This window comes from Phyllostomus discolor, chromosome 3, assembly GCF_004126475.2.
Source record: "Phyllostomus discolor isolate MPI-MPIP mPhyDis1 chromosome 3, mPhyDis1.pri.v3, whole genome shotgun sequence".
NCBI classification, from domain to species: domain Eukaryota; kingdom Metazoa; phylum Chordata; class Mammalia; order Chiroptera; family Phyllostomidae; genus Phyllostomus; species Phyllostomus discolor.
In genome coordinates this window covers 119,409,438-119,427,061 of record NC_040905.2, presented here as the reverse complement: position 1 = coordinate 119,427,061, position 17,624 = coordinate 119,409,438, and the positions used below count along the sequence as shown (strand labels likewise).

General features: G+C 43.2%; 1 protein-coding gene across 4 annotated transcripts in view; it reads right to left on the bottom strand.

The window, feature by feature from the left end:
* The window catches only part of NSMCE1 (NSE1 homolog, SMC5-SMC6 complex component), a 40,697-nt gene that overhangs the window by 8,688 nt on the left and 14,385 nt on the right, over positions 1-17,624 (bottom strand). For all 4 annotated transcript variants that reach the window (XM_036021360.1, XM_028525987.2, XM_036021362.1 and 1 more), the window contains exon 2: positions 16,223-16,368. In XM_036021360.1, coding sequence (XP_035877253.1) covers positions 16,223-16,358 — 136 coding nt within the window. In that variant the 5' untranslated portion in view covers positions 16,359-16,368. The remainder of the gene's footprint in view (positions 1-16,222; positions 16,369-17,624) is intronic.

Genomic DNA, 17,624 nt, shown 5'->3' with positions numbered 1-17,624 from the left:
CTTCATCAAACACAGGTAACTTTTTTCCCATCAAACTGAAAAGGGACACAACAGAGCCGGAAATGGGTAAAGATCCCTGCCCTCCCGGGTGAATGTGGCTTCTTTCTTCCTGGACAATTCAGAGAGACAAAGGGTGCTGTGAAGTAGAAAGGCCCTGGGAAATGGTATCTGATCCTGTTGCGGTCTCTCTGTCTTTCCCCACACACTAGCCTGCTTTCCCACATAGCTCCCTACTGCCCCATCACTGTCCCCACACAGCACCTCACACACCCAGCACCTTGCACACGCTTGTGTATCCAGAACCCATTGACTCCTGCTGCACACAACATCACAGCCCAACTCCCCCACCTCGTCCCAGCTCCCCACGTGAAGTGCCCATCCCTGAACACCCTCATAAACGTGTCTGGTATACCTTGTTTCCTTCCTCCCATTATTGACACCCAAACATTTATTGGACACTCATGGCCTGTCTTGGGCCATAGGGGTGCAACAGCGAAGAACAACAGCTAGTGGTACAAACAGCAGCTCACACTGAGCACTCCCAACAGGAGAGGCCCTGTTCCCAGCATTCTTCACACAATAATTCATCAACCCTGCCAACAGTCTCCAAGGCAGGCACTAGCATCCTCCTCCCAGATGCAGAGGAGGGGCTGGCACCCCCAGCAGCACACCAGCAGGTACGTTAGCAGCAGCTGTGCTAACTGTGGAGGGGCTATCCCACCTCCACATTGCCAACAGGAGGAGTGCATCCCAGAAGCCATAAGGATTCCGCTACCACTGACGGGGTCCATCAGTCCATCAGAGCGGGGGACATACAGAGCCTGAGGCAGGGCCGCCCAACCCAGAATTGCAGGGTCCTGGAGTGAATGTCCAACCAAGAGTCTGGGAGAGAGGAAGGACCGGGAGAGCCGATGAGGCTGCAGCAGGAGCAGGAGCCAGATGGCAGAGGGCCCTGTGGGCTGGGGGAATGTGTGACCTCCCTCCTGTGGGCAATGGGGAGCCTTTTTCCAAGATGGAAGCAGAGGAAGGTCAGGGTCATCTTTTATTTTGGTACCTTTTGTACTGCAATACTTTTTTAAACCAAGAGTACGTATCACTGTTTTCACTTATTTAAATAACTAATTTCAAAAGACCTGTGCCTTAAAGAAATCACTCTGAGGAAAACAACAGCAGAAAACCAGAAATACAATACCACTTATGTTAAAAAACAATAATAACCTAGCTGGCATAGCTCAGTGGATTGAGTGCAGGCTGTGAACCAAAGCATCGCAGGTTCGATTCCCAGTCAGGGCACATGCCTGGGTTGCGGGCCAGGTCCCCAGTGGGGGCCATGTGAGAGGCAACCAAACACATTGATTCTCTCTCTCTCCCTTCCCCTCTCTAAAAATAAATAAAATCTTAAAAAAAAAAAAAAACAATAATAAAACCAACAAAACGATATATTGCAGGAAAAAAGCCTGGAAGTTTATCTACCAAGCTGATGTCCAAGGGGGGTCATCCCAGGGCACTTAAACTCTATCTGTGTTTCACTTCTTACAGAGAAGGGTATCTCTAAGCTCCTTGCATAAACTGATGGCAGTGGAAAGCAAGGTTATGTAGGTCACATAAAGGAGATAGACAAAAATCATGACAGTAGCCTGACAATGAAATTCAGCCACACCTGCTGAAAAACTGTGATCAGAGGAGTGAGACCACATTTCCTGCCTCCGTGCCTTTGCTCACGTGTCCCTCCCTTCTGAAATGTCTCCCTTCTCACTCCTTTCCACCTACTAGTTATGAAAGCCAACTCTAATGGCACTTTCTTCCAAGAAATGTTCTCTGTTGGCCCCAGTGCAAAGTGCTTTTGAACGCTCTTCCTTGCCTACGCCACCCAGAACATCTCTTTGCATTGTGGGCCTGGCTTTTCTGCATAAACCTTCCACCTGCAAAGCACACAACCCTGGGAACCTCAGGCACTCAAGAACCACCTCTCACTGACTGAGTGACAGGGTTCTTCGTAGGCAGGAACCACTCCTGTCCACCCAATATGACACAGTGGCAAGTCCCACCTCTCTCTGAAAGTGATCATTCATATTTTCCACTGAAAGGCCTCTCCTGGGTGTCACTCAGAAAAGCGCACTCTGGGGGCAGATCAAAAGCTTTCTAATACATCGGACTTTCCAGACACCTCGTGCACATGAAGCACCCTGCACTTTCCTCTCTCCCCACCACCTCTGGTTTGTTGTCCAGCCTCATATTTCAAAATACAGTTTTTACTGTATTTTCATTTAAGGAAAAAAAACCCACTTCTGACTGCTGTCACTTATTACAGATATCAGCCACCTACTCACGTTCCCTTGATCTTAATTCTCTCCTATCACACAAGCTTCCATTAAGGGCCATGTCCCTCTTCACTGTTGACACTAAACATGTTTGTCATAGACACCCTGTGCCATAAGAGGCTTTAATCATTACCTGAGAATAAACTTCTTTTTTGTTCAGTGACACTCCCCTACCTAACTTTCTGGTGGCAACAGAGGCAGCACAGTGCCATGGGGCCAAGGGCATGTGGGCTCCAGCCCAGGCCTGCCCCACCTCTCTGTGGGGGCCCAGCAAACACCCATCACCTTACCTCCAACTCCACACGTATCCAGGACATGTCCCTCCAACCCTGCTTCTACCACCACCCCTGGCTCCAATCCTCTGGCATCCTGGACATCTCCTCTCCTATACCAGCCTGCCCTGACCAGACTAGATGCACTCCCTATACTCTGTCCTCTGCAGTGCTAAAGCACTGCCTTCCCCAACACACAGTGTTCTAGTTTCCACACCTGGCTGCCCTACTACTGAAGTCATCTGGTGACATGTGGCTGCCTAGCAGCCATTTTCATCCCTAACCAGACACTAGCTTTTTTGTTGTTATTTTTAATTGTCTTTTCCCTACATGTGTGATTTTGGTGGGATAATTACTCCCATATCCAAAGAACCAGAGGGCGGGAAGCTGAGGGGCCAGATCTGAGGTCAGTCAGGAATGGACTCAATACCTATGCTCAGCCTATCAAACACAGTCTCAATCTGAGCAAGGGGCAAAGGGAAGGGCTAGAGGTGGTTCCAGCCCAGCTGCTTCAGGGGGAATGTGGCTTTGGCCATGAGGTACAGCTGTGCTTCTTGAGCCCTTGTGCCCCTTAGTTCCTGCCAATTCCCAGCCTGGCCCCTAGCCATCAGTCAGTCCCTTTTCCTACTGGCCTGCCAACATGTTCCCTTTTAAGTTGGCCATAGTTGGGGTCTCATGCTTGCTAACAAGGTCCCTAACATGCCCATTAAGTGTCAAGCTTACACCACACTGGTGCTTCTAGTACCATCTTCAGACCAGCTAATTTTCACTGCTCTTTCCCACTCCCTCCCTTGTGTCTGCAGGTCATGGTCCAGAGGCTAGAGTTTGCATATCTGTAGGGACACACAGGGCTAAAGTAGCATCCAAGGATCCATTTGGCCCCAATAATCTATGAGTCCACACTCAAGATAAAGCATATGAGATAAAAACCGGATCACCCAATCCAGAGGTAACTATTTGATTTCAAGTCTTAGTTCTACCATGTTAAGAACTTCAGAGAACTAATTAATAACATCACTTCTCCCTTCGGAATCCCAAACCAATTGGGAAGAAACTACAAATTTCATGTAAGTACCAAAATATCAGGGGCTTTTTTTGCAGGTGGAGCTGGATCAGAGTCTGGGTCCCTCGATACTGCTGACCTGCAGTCAGTAACACAAGATGACCAGCTATAAGAAGTGAGGAAGAAGGCCCTGGGCCTATCACATGTGCCTCTTCTCAGAGAGCAAAGAGACACCCTAACCACGACATTTAGCACCATATTTGAACCAAGCAAGGGTCTAGAGATCTTAGGTACCACCTGTGTTTTCTCTACTTATAAGCAGGCTATGCCTGGGCATGTCTTGTGGGCTGTGGTGAAGTTTCTATTGTTAGGCTGAAAACAATAGGCCTGCAAGTATGCGGCTATAATTCATCTTAGTATGTGCTGGGCACTGTTCATTAGTTTGGTTCACCTCATCACTGAAAGAACAGTAACTCCATAAGGTGAGTTATTAACATCTTCTTTATACACAAGAGGCCTGGAGAGGTTAAATTACTTCTCCAAATTTCCCATCAGCTTGGAAACAAAGGCCAGGCCTACCCAACTCCAGATCCCAAGCTCCTGACACTAAGCCACAGACTCTGTAGAGCAGAGCCAATGTTCTCTGAGAACATTCCCTACATAAAACCCTACCACAGTAACATATCTACATCCTCTGAGCCAGGCACTGCAGCTTCAGAGTCACAAAGAGGAACTCAGACTATAGAGAAAGATGGAAAGTATCCAGGTAGTGCCTGGTAAAGACACCAGAAACAATGCTAAAGACAGAGGGCTGCACTCAGAGGACACATACCAGAAGCTGGGCCCAGGCCAACAGCCATCATTCCCGTGGCCCTGATCAATCACCCACATTGTCCAGGTCCCAGAGGTTCAGCACACACTGCTACAGGAGGAGCTGAACTAAAGGCCAAACACCCAGGAAAGGATAGGACAGCGCTTTCTCTAGCAGGAAATGCCTTTCCGTTGCAGCAATTAAAAAACTGGACTCCAGGCAGTCAACAGGCTGGGGCAGCACTGAGCAAAATGGGATACTCCTCCTCTGAGGGCCAAGGATTGGTTCAATTCATTCTGAGAGATTTTTTTCTGGCCACTCTTGTACATTTTTTTAAAGATTTTATTTATTTATTTTTAGAGAGAGGGGAAGGGAGGGAGAAAGAGAGAGGGGGAGAAACATCAATGTGTGGTTGACACTCATGTGGCCCCCAACGGGGACCTGGCCTGCAACCCAGGCATGTGCCCTGACTGGGAATCAAACCGGTGACCCTTTGGTTTGCAGTCCATGCTCAATCCACTGAGCTATACCAGCCAGGGCCCATTCTTGTACATTTTATCTTATTTAAAATAAAATTTTTAAAATAAAATAAAATTTTAGTTTAACAAACCTCTTCTTACTCATCAGGAACCCTGCTTTCCATGGGTACTGGAACCTAGCACTCATTACATTCTTGGGCAGCAGACAATCAGGAAGTCTGTTGTCCTAACTTCTGAACAACAAATAATTTTGTTCCAAACTAGGCATGACAGATAGGAAATGTTATTTTTAAGCACAGGAAATAACAGCAAAAAATAAGACCCCAGGGGACCAAACCACTTGTGGGCCAACTTTCCTTGTGACAGCCCTCTCATCTGATGGGCTAGCTGGGGGGCCTGCTGATATGACGCTAACAATGGGGCAGCCAGGGCCGTGGATCACACAGGGGATCTGCGACACCTCGGCCTGAGAAAGCAGACCCCAGAGCTGGAAAAGGCTTTGCAGGCAGGACAGTGGGCCACAGAGGTGTATGAAGGATCACTTCACAGCCTGTGGCTTTTGTATCGACATCCAGGGGAAAATGGTTCTCCTCAAAATTCAGATATGTGAGTGAAAAGATGGGAGTGACAGTGGTATTTCCCAAGTGTGGTTGGTGACAGTGCTGAGAAAAACATGAGGGAGAAGAGTGTCTTTCATGCGGCAAATACCTTAGACAAGCAATTCTCTACATCCGCACATCAATCACTCTGTGTTACAGTCCTGCTTCCTCGCAATCTCATCAGACCTTCAAGAACCAGCACAGAGGTAAGCTGGGATGTGGCACAGTGTGTTCTTCAAAAGAGGACACGAAGGATCACAGATGTTAAGGACTTACCCCAGATTACAGGGCCCATAAGTGACAAAGTCTGGACTAGAGATCACATGTCTGGGCTTTAGTTTGGTGCAATGACAAAAGGACTTGAGTATGCATTTAAAAAAAAGAAAATTCTTATTTACATATGCAATGATGTCTGAGAATTATTATATTTTGCATGTATAATGCATACTTTTTGCTCAAAATGCACACATTCTTGAGGGAAAATAAGGATGCACATTATACATGGTATAATGATTATATGCTATGGGTATAATAATCCCGAGTATATTGCACACAAAACCATGGGTGCACATTATACATGGGAGCACATTATGCACAGCGAAAATATGGTACTTTAAAATTATATGGGGTAAGTAGGTTAAAATACAAATAAAATAAGGTTAGTCATGAGTTATCATTTTAATTGGGTGATGGGTACTTGGGGCTTCATTGTATTATTCTCTCTACTTTATTTGTTTGACTTTTTTCCATAATAAAATCTTAAAAAATATTTCGGTGCTCAACGACACCTTAACCCTCAGGAATCTAAATCAAAAATAGAAAAATGACAGTGCCCTGTGACAAGGTGGATTAGCTCAGGGCTCTGATGGTACAGGGGTAATAGGTTTTAATAATGGACTGTTTTCATATCTATTGCTTAGAAATCTGTTTCAAAGTATAAAGATATCATTTTAAAAACTCAAGAGATTATTTCAGTTAGAAAGTCTACTCTTTGACCTTCCTTCAAACAACAGTGCATAAAAGTTACTTTAAGTACTTGGCACAGTTCCTGCATCTCAGCCACAGGCCTTAAAACCCACAACACTACTGGAACGGTGACAGGGACATACACTGTCCCTACATGCACAGGAAACATACCTATCACCACTTCTCTCATCAGAGGTCTGCTGGTCAGCACTCCAGTGAACAACAAACAGAGCAACACCAACTCTTCATCATGAAGGCACAGAGGCAGGGCCAAGTCCTGAAGTCCGGTCTGAGTCATCACAGAAAACTAAACCACTTTCAGCAGAACTTTACTATTTATACTGTTAATGTGCATTTCATTTTTGTCTCACCCTTCAAACACAGGTGCTCCACCTCCCACTGAGATAAGTGGGAGCCCCCCACAGCCATCCACCTCAGGGAATGTTAAGTTGCTGATAAAGGGGATCTGCAGGGGATCCCCTGGCTGCCTGTGCTGAAACCAGAGCAGATCACTCTATCCCTGTTGTATAAGCTTCCTCTCCCTGAGATTTCATCTGAGCAAAGCTGAGATGACAAATCAGATGTCTGGAGGCCAAGCAGGAAGCCCAGAGGCAGACAACAGCAGGCACAGTGGGTGAAAGTGGAGAAGCAGAACTCTGTAGCTCTTTGTTGGCTTTTTTTAAATGTGGTACTTTATTTTTTAAAATTAGAAACACTGTAGGACAAACAAACTACCTGTAAGCTAGATATCATTGACATTCCACCGACTTTCAAATTCCATGTGGGCTGACACTTTCAGGTTCCAATTAGACATGGGAACTAATGAGGCCACTCTGTTCCTTGACCCACCAGATAAGTAGCTGTGGTTTCTCACACAAGCTGAACTGTAAACAACTCAAAGGAACGACTGTCAGACTCATTCTGAGAGCCTGAATATACTAATAGATACTGGATAGACCATATATGAAAATAGGACTCTGACCCACGCTCTGCATCAACCAGCCCAAGCAACCAATCCAGGATCTACAGTAACCCAAGGAAGCCAGCCAGCTACCTCTAAGTCAGACTTGTAAAATCTTAAAGCACTATGCCTAGCAACCATCCAGGAAGCTAAATAACTTCTGTAATAAGTTCAAAATGACCAAGACTTGATTAATAACTCAGTTTCCCTAAATTTTGTCCCTCCTTCCAACTTAGGACCAACCAGAGATAACTAAATATGCTCCTTAACCAATCACAGATGTCCTGCTTCTAGGTGGCCCACCTGAAGCTTCCCATTCCTTCTACTATAAAGCTTTCCCATTCCTCTGCCTGCCTTCAAGTCTCTGCTAAAACCCAAGTGAAAGTGGCTGACTCCCTGCTGGAGCAAGCTCTGTATGAATAACCTTTGTCTGGTCTCATTTAGGGGGTCTTCACTTATTTCCAGGCTTTCTATAGGCAGGACATGGCTCAGTGTCCTATTCTCAGCAGGCCTTGGAAAGGTTGCTGAATGGTGAGTGCTGGCCTGGGATACTGTCAGGGAGATAACTCCAGCCTCTTTGCCCCAGCTCTCTAAGTCTTCTTCTGAGCCCCATCCCCTCACCCCAAGATGTGAAACAACCTGCTACAGTCTTCCAGCATCCACTCTAACCCCTACACCTGTCCTCCACATGCAGCCAGAGCAAGGCCAGGTCCCAACACACACACGCGCGTGCACACATGCCCCACCTGAAAGCCACTGGTGGCTCCTGTCACCTTTTGCCACACTCCTGTGTGGTTCCCACTGTACCCCCAACACTCGAATCGCACTGGCCTTCTACTGTGACTCACACATGCAAAGCTCCCTCATCTCAGCACCTGCACTGACCCTTTCCTTCCACTTGGAAATGCTGAGCACACTTTCTGGATTTTTTGAGGAAATCCCAGCATCAGAATTTCAGCCCTGTGGTCTAGTCATTTCTGTATCACACTATTTACCAACATTATGGATCTTCTGATAGTCATGACCCCCACCCCATCCGCAGGATCTGGAATTAGATGACACAGAGAAGGGAACAGAAGGGGAAGAAGTAGTACATGCTGAACATTCACCAGGAACTACTCAGCCAGCTACTGAACAGAAATGCCTTTGTTTAACCCTCACAACTTTTCTGTGAAGTAGGTAAGATTTCCTTTATAAAAGGACTTTCCCAAATCCCTGATTTGAATCTGTGTCTTAAAAAAATGACTTCACTGTTCCTGCCAGTTCCTTCCTACTGAAGTATTCATCCCTAGTCCTCTCACCTACCCACACATAACCTCCCTGTTTGGGAGGACCCGCCCACCCTGGGTTCCTGCTGCAAAAAGTCATCAAGAGCAGGCTGGGATTGGAACACATCTAATCCTTCAGGAGCCAGATATGTGAAAGTGCAACATTAACTTTGTTGTGGCTTCATAAACCCCAAGATTCCTGCCTAACCTTATGACAACTGCCTATTACAAAATTTCATATCTTGAGAAATCCAAGTTACATTTTATTTTATATTTGAAGTTAAAATTTATTTTTAATTATATTTTATTGATTATGCCATTAAAGTTGTTCCAATTTTTCCCATTTTGCCCCCCTCCACCCAGCACCCCCAACTCCCTCAGGCAATCCCCACACCTTTCTTCATGTCCATGGGTCATGCATATAAGTTCTTTGGCTTCTCCATTTCCTATGCTGTACACTTCACATTCCTGTGGCTATTCTGTGACTACCAAGTTGTACTTCTTAATCCCCTCACCTCTTCATCCATTTCTCCACACCCCTCTCCCACCTGGCAACCATCAAAACACTCTCCTTATCCATGATTATGTCTCTGTTCTTCTTGTTAGCTTAGTTTGTTTTTTACATTCAACTGTTCATAGATATGTATTGCCATTTTATTGTTCATAGTTTTGATCTTCTTTTTCTTATATAAGGCCCTTTAACATTTCATATAATACTGGTTTGGTGATAATGAACTCCTTTAGTTTTTTCTTGTCTAGGAATCTCTTCATCTGCCCTTTGATTCCAAATGATAGCTTTACTGGGTAGGGCAGTCTTGGCTCTAGGTCCCTGCTTTTCATGACTTTGACTATTTCTTGCCTGCAAAGTTTCTTTTGAGAAATCAGCTGACAGTCTTATGGGAACTGCCCTGTAGGTAACTAACTGCTTTTCTCTTGCTGCTTTAAAGATTCTCTCATCTTTAACCTTCGGCATTTTAATTATGATGTGTCTTGGGGTGGGCCTCTTTGCATCTACCTTGTTTGGAACTCTCTGTGCTTCCTGGGTTTGCACGCCTATTTCCTTCACCAAATTAGGAGAGTTTTCTTTCATTATTTTTCAAATAGATTTCCAAATCTTACTCTTTCTCTTCTCCTTCTGGCACACCTATGATATGAATGTTGTAATGCTTGAAGTTGTCCCAGAGGCTGCTTACAATATCCCTGATATTTTTTCATTTTTTTTCTTCTTATTGTTCTGATTAGTGATTTTGCTTCCTTATGTTCCAAATCATTGATTTGATTCTCCACTTCATCCACTCTACTGTTATTTCCCTGTAAATTGTTCTTTATTTCAACTAGTGTACCTTTTATTTCTGACTGGATCTTTTTTATGCTGTTGAGGTCCTCACTAAGTTCCTTGAGCATCCTTATAACCAGTGTTTTGAACTCTACCTCTGATACATTGCTTATCTCCATTTGTTTAGTTCTTTCTCTGGAGTTTTGATCTGTTCTTTCATTTGGGCCATGTTTCTTTGTCTCCTCATTCTGGCAGACTCCCTGTGTTTGTTTCTACATACTAGGTAGAGCTGCTTTGACTCCCTGTCTTGGTAGTGTAGCCTAATGTAGTAGGTGTCCTGTAGGGTCCAGTGGCACAGCCTCCCCTATCACCCAAGCTGGGTACTTCAAGGTACACCTTTTGTATGGGCTGAGTACACCCTCCTCTTATAGTTGAGCCTTGGTTGTTGTTGGCAGGTCAATGAGAGGTATTTACCCAGGTCACTCAGCTGCAAGGATTGGCTGTGACCACTGACCACAAAACTCCACCCTCTTTGGGGGATCAGCTGTGCAGGGGCAGGCTGGTGGTGCTGCAACATGGTCTGTAGCTATCCACTGGGTGCACTGGCCCTCAGGTTTTCCAGGTGGTGCAGGCCAAGATCAGCCCCCAGCTGTGTCTTGCCCAGGGCCACCCTGCCTGAGTTAAAAAGCAATCTGAGATGGCTGCTCCTTGTGCTGGGCTTGGAGATTCCAGGTGAAGCCAAGCTGTGAATCTAGGCTGCTAGTTCTGGGCCTGGGGCTCACTGAGGCCAGCTGTTGCTCATTTGAGAGGATTTAGGAAGTGGTCAAGCATGGGCTAAGACCAGCCCCATTCATAAGGAAAAGCCACTGTTAACAGCTTGGGTGGGTTGGTAAGTTGGGTGGGGCAGAGCCTCTGGGATCTCCTGCGAGGGGCAAACAGTTAGGTTAATGAGTCTCAGATATGGCACCCAACTGCTGGTTCTTTGGCTCTGTGAGGGACAGAATGTGCGATGACCAAGGAGGAGAAATGTACGATGAAATCATTAAAAGTAGGAGGAAAATTATTTGGAACCAGCTTCTAATTATCACTGACTCCTCCTTGGAAAGAGATGGTACTTATAAATAAAACTACAGATGGAATACTAACCCAAGATGTCAACAATATTACTGTGACTCATCATGTATGCACACAGCCTAACGGTATACATGAGTCCTGAAGTATGCACCCAGACAATGAAGCAACTAGAGTCCTGTAAGTCAGCACGAGGAAAACGAAGATAGGGTAAAGGCAGATAATGGTCTGACAAAACAGAAAATATCTATCAAGCCCCAATGTTCCTGATGCTGTGTTCACTAATCCATTTTTGGTACATGTATTTAAGTTAACAGTTTTGTTGCCTGAACATCATATTATTTATTCTACTCAATAAAATAATGTCAAATCTTAATTTTTAAAAAGATTTTATTTATTTATTTTTAGAGAGAGGGGAAGGGAAGGAGAAAGAGAGGGAGAGAAACACCAATGTGTAGTTGCCTCTCAAGCACCCCCACACTGGGGACCTGGCCAGCAACCCAGGCATGTGCCCTAACTGGGAATCGAACCAGTGACCCTTTGGTTCACAGGCTGGCACTCAGTCCACTGAGCCATACCAGCCAGGGTTCAAATCTTAATTTTTTTAATCTAAAATTTTAGATATTTTACCTAATTTGTCCTTAGGACAATAGATAATTTAAAACCCACTAAAAGTTAAAATAAAACAACACAGCATAATCAATTACAAAATGTTGGTGCTGGAGTATAAATAGTCCCTCATAGCAAGTTGGCAACCATTAAAGAATGAGTGAATTTAGGGAAGAAATACCAACAGACACTAAACAAGTGGATAAAAGTGGAATGTTGTACCTGTAATTTTACTGAACTCACCTATCAATTCTGGTGGCTTTTGTGAAAACTCCAACAGACTTTCTATACAGAAGATCATGTCTCTGAAAAGAAAGAGCTACTTCTTCCTTTTGTTTCTTGCCTGAGTGCACTGGTTAGAACAGAAATGGTGAGAATGGACATACTTGTCTTGCTCCTACTATTAGGGGGAAAGCTTAAGTCTTTCACAATTAAGTATGATGTTCACATAGATTCCCTTTATCAGGTTAAGGAAGTCCCCTTCTTTTCCTACTTTAGTAAGGGTTTTTATCAGATATAGCTGATGGCTTTTAAAACTCTGTGCAGATAGTTGTTGATTAGTCCTTTTTTTAAGCCCAAAGGTCCTGTTTATCTTATGGCCTGCTCCTTAGGGTCTCTTTAGTTTTCTGTAAGAAACGTCTGCTGCATCAGGCCACAGAGGTAAGTAGAATGTTTTCTTGGTAACTGTGAGCCATTCTAGCATTATGGAAACTGAGGACGGTGTCATAGAAGTAGTCTTGTGGGACTGAGTCCCCTTAACTTGTGGGATCTGATACACCAGGTAGACAGTGTTGAAACTGAATTGAGTTACTGGACATCCAGCTTGGTGTCCAGAGAACTGGAGAGGTGGTGTTAGAAAAAACAAAAAATGCCCTGGCTGGTGTGGCTCAGTGGATTGAGTGCCAGCCTATAAACCAAAGGGTCACCAGTTTGATTCCCAGTCAGGGCACATGCCTGGATTGCGGGCCAGGTCCCCAGTGGGGGGTGCACAAGAAGCAACTACACATTGATGTTTCTCTCTCTTTCTCCTTCCCTTCCCCTCTCTCTAAAAACAAATAAATAAAATATTTTTTAAAAAAGAAAAAGAAAAAACAAGTACTTGATGTCAAGAGGGAAAAAACTCTCATTGCCTGTCTGTCAAATGATCACTGTCCCACACTTACTAATGTCGAGTATTTCATATATTCTGTCCATTTTTTAATTATTGGGTTGGCCAAAAAGTCCATATGGTTTTCTCCATAAAATAAAAGACATATTTTTCATTTTCACCAATAACTTTATTGATTTGGATATCTTGAGTATGTCTGCTATCTCCTGCATAGTATAATGTTGATCATTCTCAATTAATTTCTTGATTTGATCACTATTAACTTCAACTGGTCTACCCAACTGTGGAGCATCGTCCCTCGAGAAATCTCTACATGAAACTTCACAAACCACCTTTGATATGTTCCATCAGTCACAGCACCTTCTCCATACAATGTATAAATCTTCTTTTGCATTTCAGTTGTGTTTTTACCTCTTGAAATAATAAAGCATAATATGCCAAAATGTTGTATACTTTCTTCCATCTTCAATATTAAAATGGTTACCCAAAAATTCACCAATTTTAATAAGTTTTTTTAAAATGCATGCTGATATGACAGCTATCACAATACAATCGAACAAAATTGTTTAGAAAGAAGTTAAAGACAACTATGTGTTACTAGAGCCATCTTATGGAAAAAAACAAACAAACTTTTTAGCCAACCCAACATTTCACACAGAAGGTAAACTGATCCCTGTCATTCCATCTCAGTCCAAAGTGGAAATCCTCAAATCCAAGTCTTCTTAACCACCACTCCATAGGCCTCCTGTGCCTACTTCCATCAGGGAACTTCCACTGGAATCATCTGAGTCTGTGTCTGCATGACACACAAGACCCAAGATGAAGCAAAAGCTTTACCTCTGTGGCACCAGTCCCTAGCACAGAGACCTGGCACCCATGAGATTCTTAGGAGGCTGTGCTGGACAACCACATTCACGTACCAAACCCTGGCACAGAATCTAAGGGGCACTAAGAACAAAGGTCCTGGAACCATTCAGAAAGGCCAAACCCAAGGCTTTCCACTAGAACATCAGGACAGAAGCTAAATTCATTAGCCTAGAGACTTGGGAATTTGTTTTCCCCTAGTGACAGTAAGAGGAGAGCTCAAAGCAAAGCCCAGAACAGAAAGCATTCTGATAAACTGGACAAACCCCACATAAAAGGGCAATTAGTGTAACTTGCACTTTCAATTACTCCTTTGTTTTTAATTCTCTTAGAAACTAAATGTTTCTAGTTGGTAAAGGGGCCTTTCCTAGGCATCTCTTCAAGAGATAAGAGATTGATAACATTGGATTTTATAAGTATTTACTTCATTTTAGATCATTTCTTTCCATTGTTCCTTGTTTAAAACTTCTCAAATAAGAATAATGCTTGTGAACAACCTTTTTTTTTAATGCAGGATAAGAGAAAGCATACAATAGTTCTATCCTGATTACCCTAGCCATAACCATATCTTGATTTGCAAAAATGGTCCATAAAGTTCAAGAATAAATCAATTCCTAGATACATTCTACAGGACTTTCCTAAATCACATCATAACAACTTTAAAGGTCAAACAAAGGCAAAAACACTTTCAATCTTAGTATGTCCCTTTGAAGTGAGCTACAAAACTTCCCCATCAATAGAGCTTCCCTGTCCCAGACATTCGTGTATGTAAGACACTAATGGGAGAAGGAATGAATTGTTACATAGATAAAAGCTTAAGAAAAGCCTGCTATGCCCATCCCTGGAGAATACTGAGTGGTAGGTTTAAAGCCCTGTTGTGCCTTTTAAAGAGCAAGAGAAGCTAGTTTGACAAGTATAATATTCTGTTTCCATGAAGAAGGCTCTCAACAAAGACCCTGTCCACCACAGTGCAGACAATCAGAGCAGGTATGTTCTCACCAGAAGGAGAATTCCCAAACTAATTATGTCACATCCTGTTTCAAATGCTTCAGGAAGTCTGCTCTTTCTACAGAATTAAGAGAAAAAAAACACTACTATGGTATATATACTATGGGTTCTTCAGGATCTATAAAATGACACACCAAAAAGACTTACTCTCTTCCCACACATCATATTTTTTTTTCTAAGGTTTCCCAAAGTATGTTATTTGTAGGTCAATTAAGTTTGGATACACAAGATTAACAAAGGTAAGCAGGTTTCCTTACTGTAGAACCTGTCAAGCTTTTACCTGTGGATGTGCACCAAAACTTCCAGAATTCTCTACAGAACATCTCAATGGACCAGTGGCACATTCCTTTTCTCTTCATTAACATGCCACCCTCCCCATACTCCTTCTTCTGCATATCATGAAAGCAAAGACTTATTTCTGTACTCACTCTCTCCCATGTGACGCACACATCCCTCATGCCACAGATGGCAGTTCTCCAGATGTGGCGCCATTTCTCGTGCTCTTCACTGGGGTACTCCCAAAACTTTCCTTACCCTCTCGACCTGGCTCACCTGTTTTTTCCACTCTCCTTTTGAAAATTAAAAATATAGACAAAAAAGACCAAACACAAAATTAAAAAACCTATGTTCCCATTCATCAAAAGTGACAACCATTAGACTAAACTAATAATGCCTCAAGTCTTTTTTGTCAATAAAAGAACAAAATAGGATAAAGTGTCTTTTGATTTCTGGTGACAAACCTACTTCTCTCCTCCTCTCCCTGAAGGCAAGCACTTCATGAGTGTATTGCATCTCCTTCTAGTCCACATGTAGACATATCTATTCATTAACAATAAAAGTCATTAAGTTTTACAAAAAACTAAACACAATGACACCAAACAAGTATAATTTATAAACTTTTTTTTTCACTCAACAAAATCTACCCATACTGACACTCAACTCAACAAGACCCTACCAATATTGATTTTACCACTCTATCAACATTGATCCCATTGCTTTACTGCTACCTCCAATTGCTAAAAACTTAGTATGCACCAAGTCTTGTCTCTAAGTGCTTAATGTGCATTATCTTATTTACCCCTTCGAACAACCCACTGAGAAGATGTCCCAAACGCCTACAGCTGATACAGGGCAGGAAAGGCACTTTCTCCAAGTATGGCCAACTCCCAGGCTGTGCCCCTAACCGCTATGCTAAGCTGCCCTGATTACTAACAGCCAAGTAAGCACTTTCCCTATGTCAGGGGTTTTGTACATATCATGTCTCTTAACCCTCTGAACCATAGTATGTGTCAAGTACAATTAATTATCTTCATTTTAGTGGTGATGAAACTCAGGCTGGGGAAGGTGCTAGAGGCCTGGTGTAAACCATGACTGTACTGCTTCAGAGACCAAGTCTTACCTCATACTGCACTAAATGTCAGATTTACTTTAACAAAAAAAAAAAGTCAAAGATAAGATAAGAAAGATGGGCTGATGGGAGTTTTTGAGAGACCTGAATGCCCAGGTCAGGAGTATAGGTTGACTGGATATATGACATTATACCAATGTCACTAGTCCCTGATCACACAATACCAGAGCATTCTGGGAACAGGGAAATGATACTTACAGTCATGGACCTTATAGCAATGCTTCTGCAAGCGCTTAATGTCCCATTCCTCCAGCACTCCGTGAGTCATCAGCAACTGGAGGAACCGCCGGTGGACATCAGTCATGATGCCCACTCTTCTTGTGCTACCCTGCATGGTGAAGGAACTAAAAAATAAATAAATGAAATCAAGTTACCTCTAAGCACACCAAAAGCAATGTTCTAGATTTTGTGTGAATTTGCATTAACAAATATAAATTTGTTATGGTTTTTAAAATCAAGGTCATCATGCTGAATACTACATAACTGAAAAGGACACAAGTCAGGGGCTGGTCAAAGCACACTGGGCAGTGGTGAGAAGTGTGGGTTCTGGAGCCAGCCAGAATGCCTGATCTCACAGCCTGCTCCACCACTTAGGGAGTGGAAGTGGGAAACACCACCTCCATGTGCTTTAGTTTCTGATCTGTAATATCAGAATACTGACAGAGACATCCTCCACACAGTTACCATGAGGATTAAATGGGATAATACACATAAAAGCCTGGTAACAGACTAAGTACCAAGTAAGTGTTAACTACTTTCACTATTAGATGGTTCTGGGTCTGAAACTTGGCTCAGCCACTTACCAGATCTATGGCCTTGGATAAATTTAGCTGAGGCTCATTTTCTTACTAAAAAATTAGAATAACGTTCGCTGGTTCGAGAACTGCTAGTAAACACTTAATAAATGTTAGTTTCCTTTTCTTCTCCCAAACCACTAATAAAACTGACATCGTAGGACTGCAGGGTTATTTAAAATCTCCTGTTCTCTACTAAAACATTATCTTCCCACACAGCACGATGATCAAGAGCTGATAAAACTATTACATAAGTCCTGATCGAAAAGCCTGCTCCTGCCACAGAGGTCCAGTGGCTGTGAGGGGGCTAACAACATGGGCTTAAAAGTAGACAGGTGGCTTTGAAACCAGTTCTTGCTAAGCCTGCCTGATCTTAAGAGTCACCTAAACTGTGTATTAAAAATACACATCCCTGGCCTCTTTCCTGGAGGTTCTGATTACACAGGGGCCTGGAATTCTGAGGTTTTAACATTCGCTTCAGGTGACAAATTTCTTGTCATGATGTGACAAGAAATTTGCTGTTACCTAGGCAAATATAGCAAAGAAACATTTTTAGCTAACATATTAAATCTCCCTAAACCACAGTCTTTTCATCTGCTGTGTAACATGGGGACAATAATAACTATATTTAAGGCATAAGATAAATTTAAACAAGATATGACTATTAAAGGTTTGCCAAGGACCTGACACATAGGAGATGCACAAAAAGGCTAGTTACTATTCTTTTCAACAGCATCACCAACTGGACTGCAGAGCTGGGAAGATGCAGTGTCTCAGGATCAGTTTCTCTGACTGTGTACTAGATT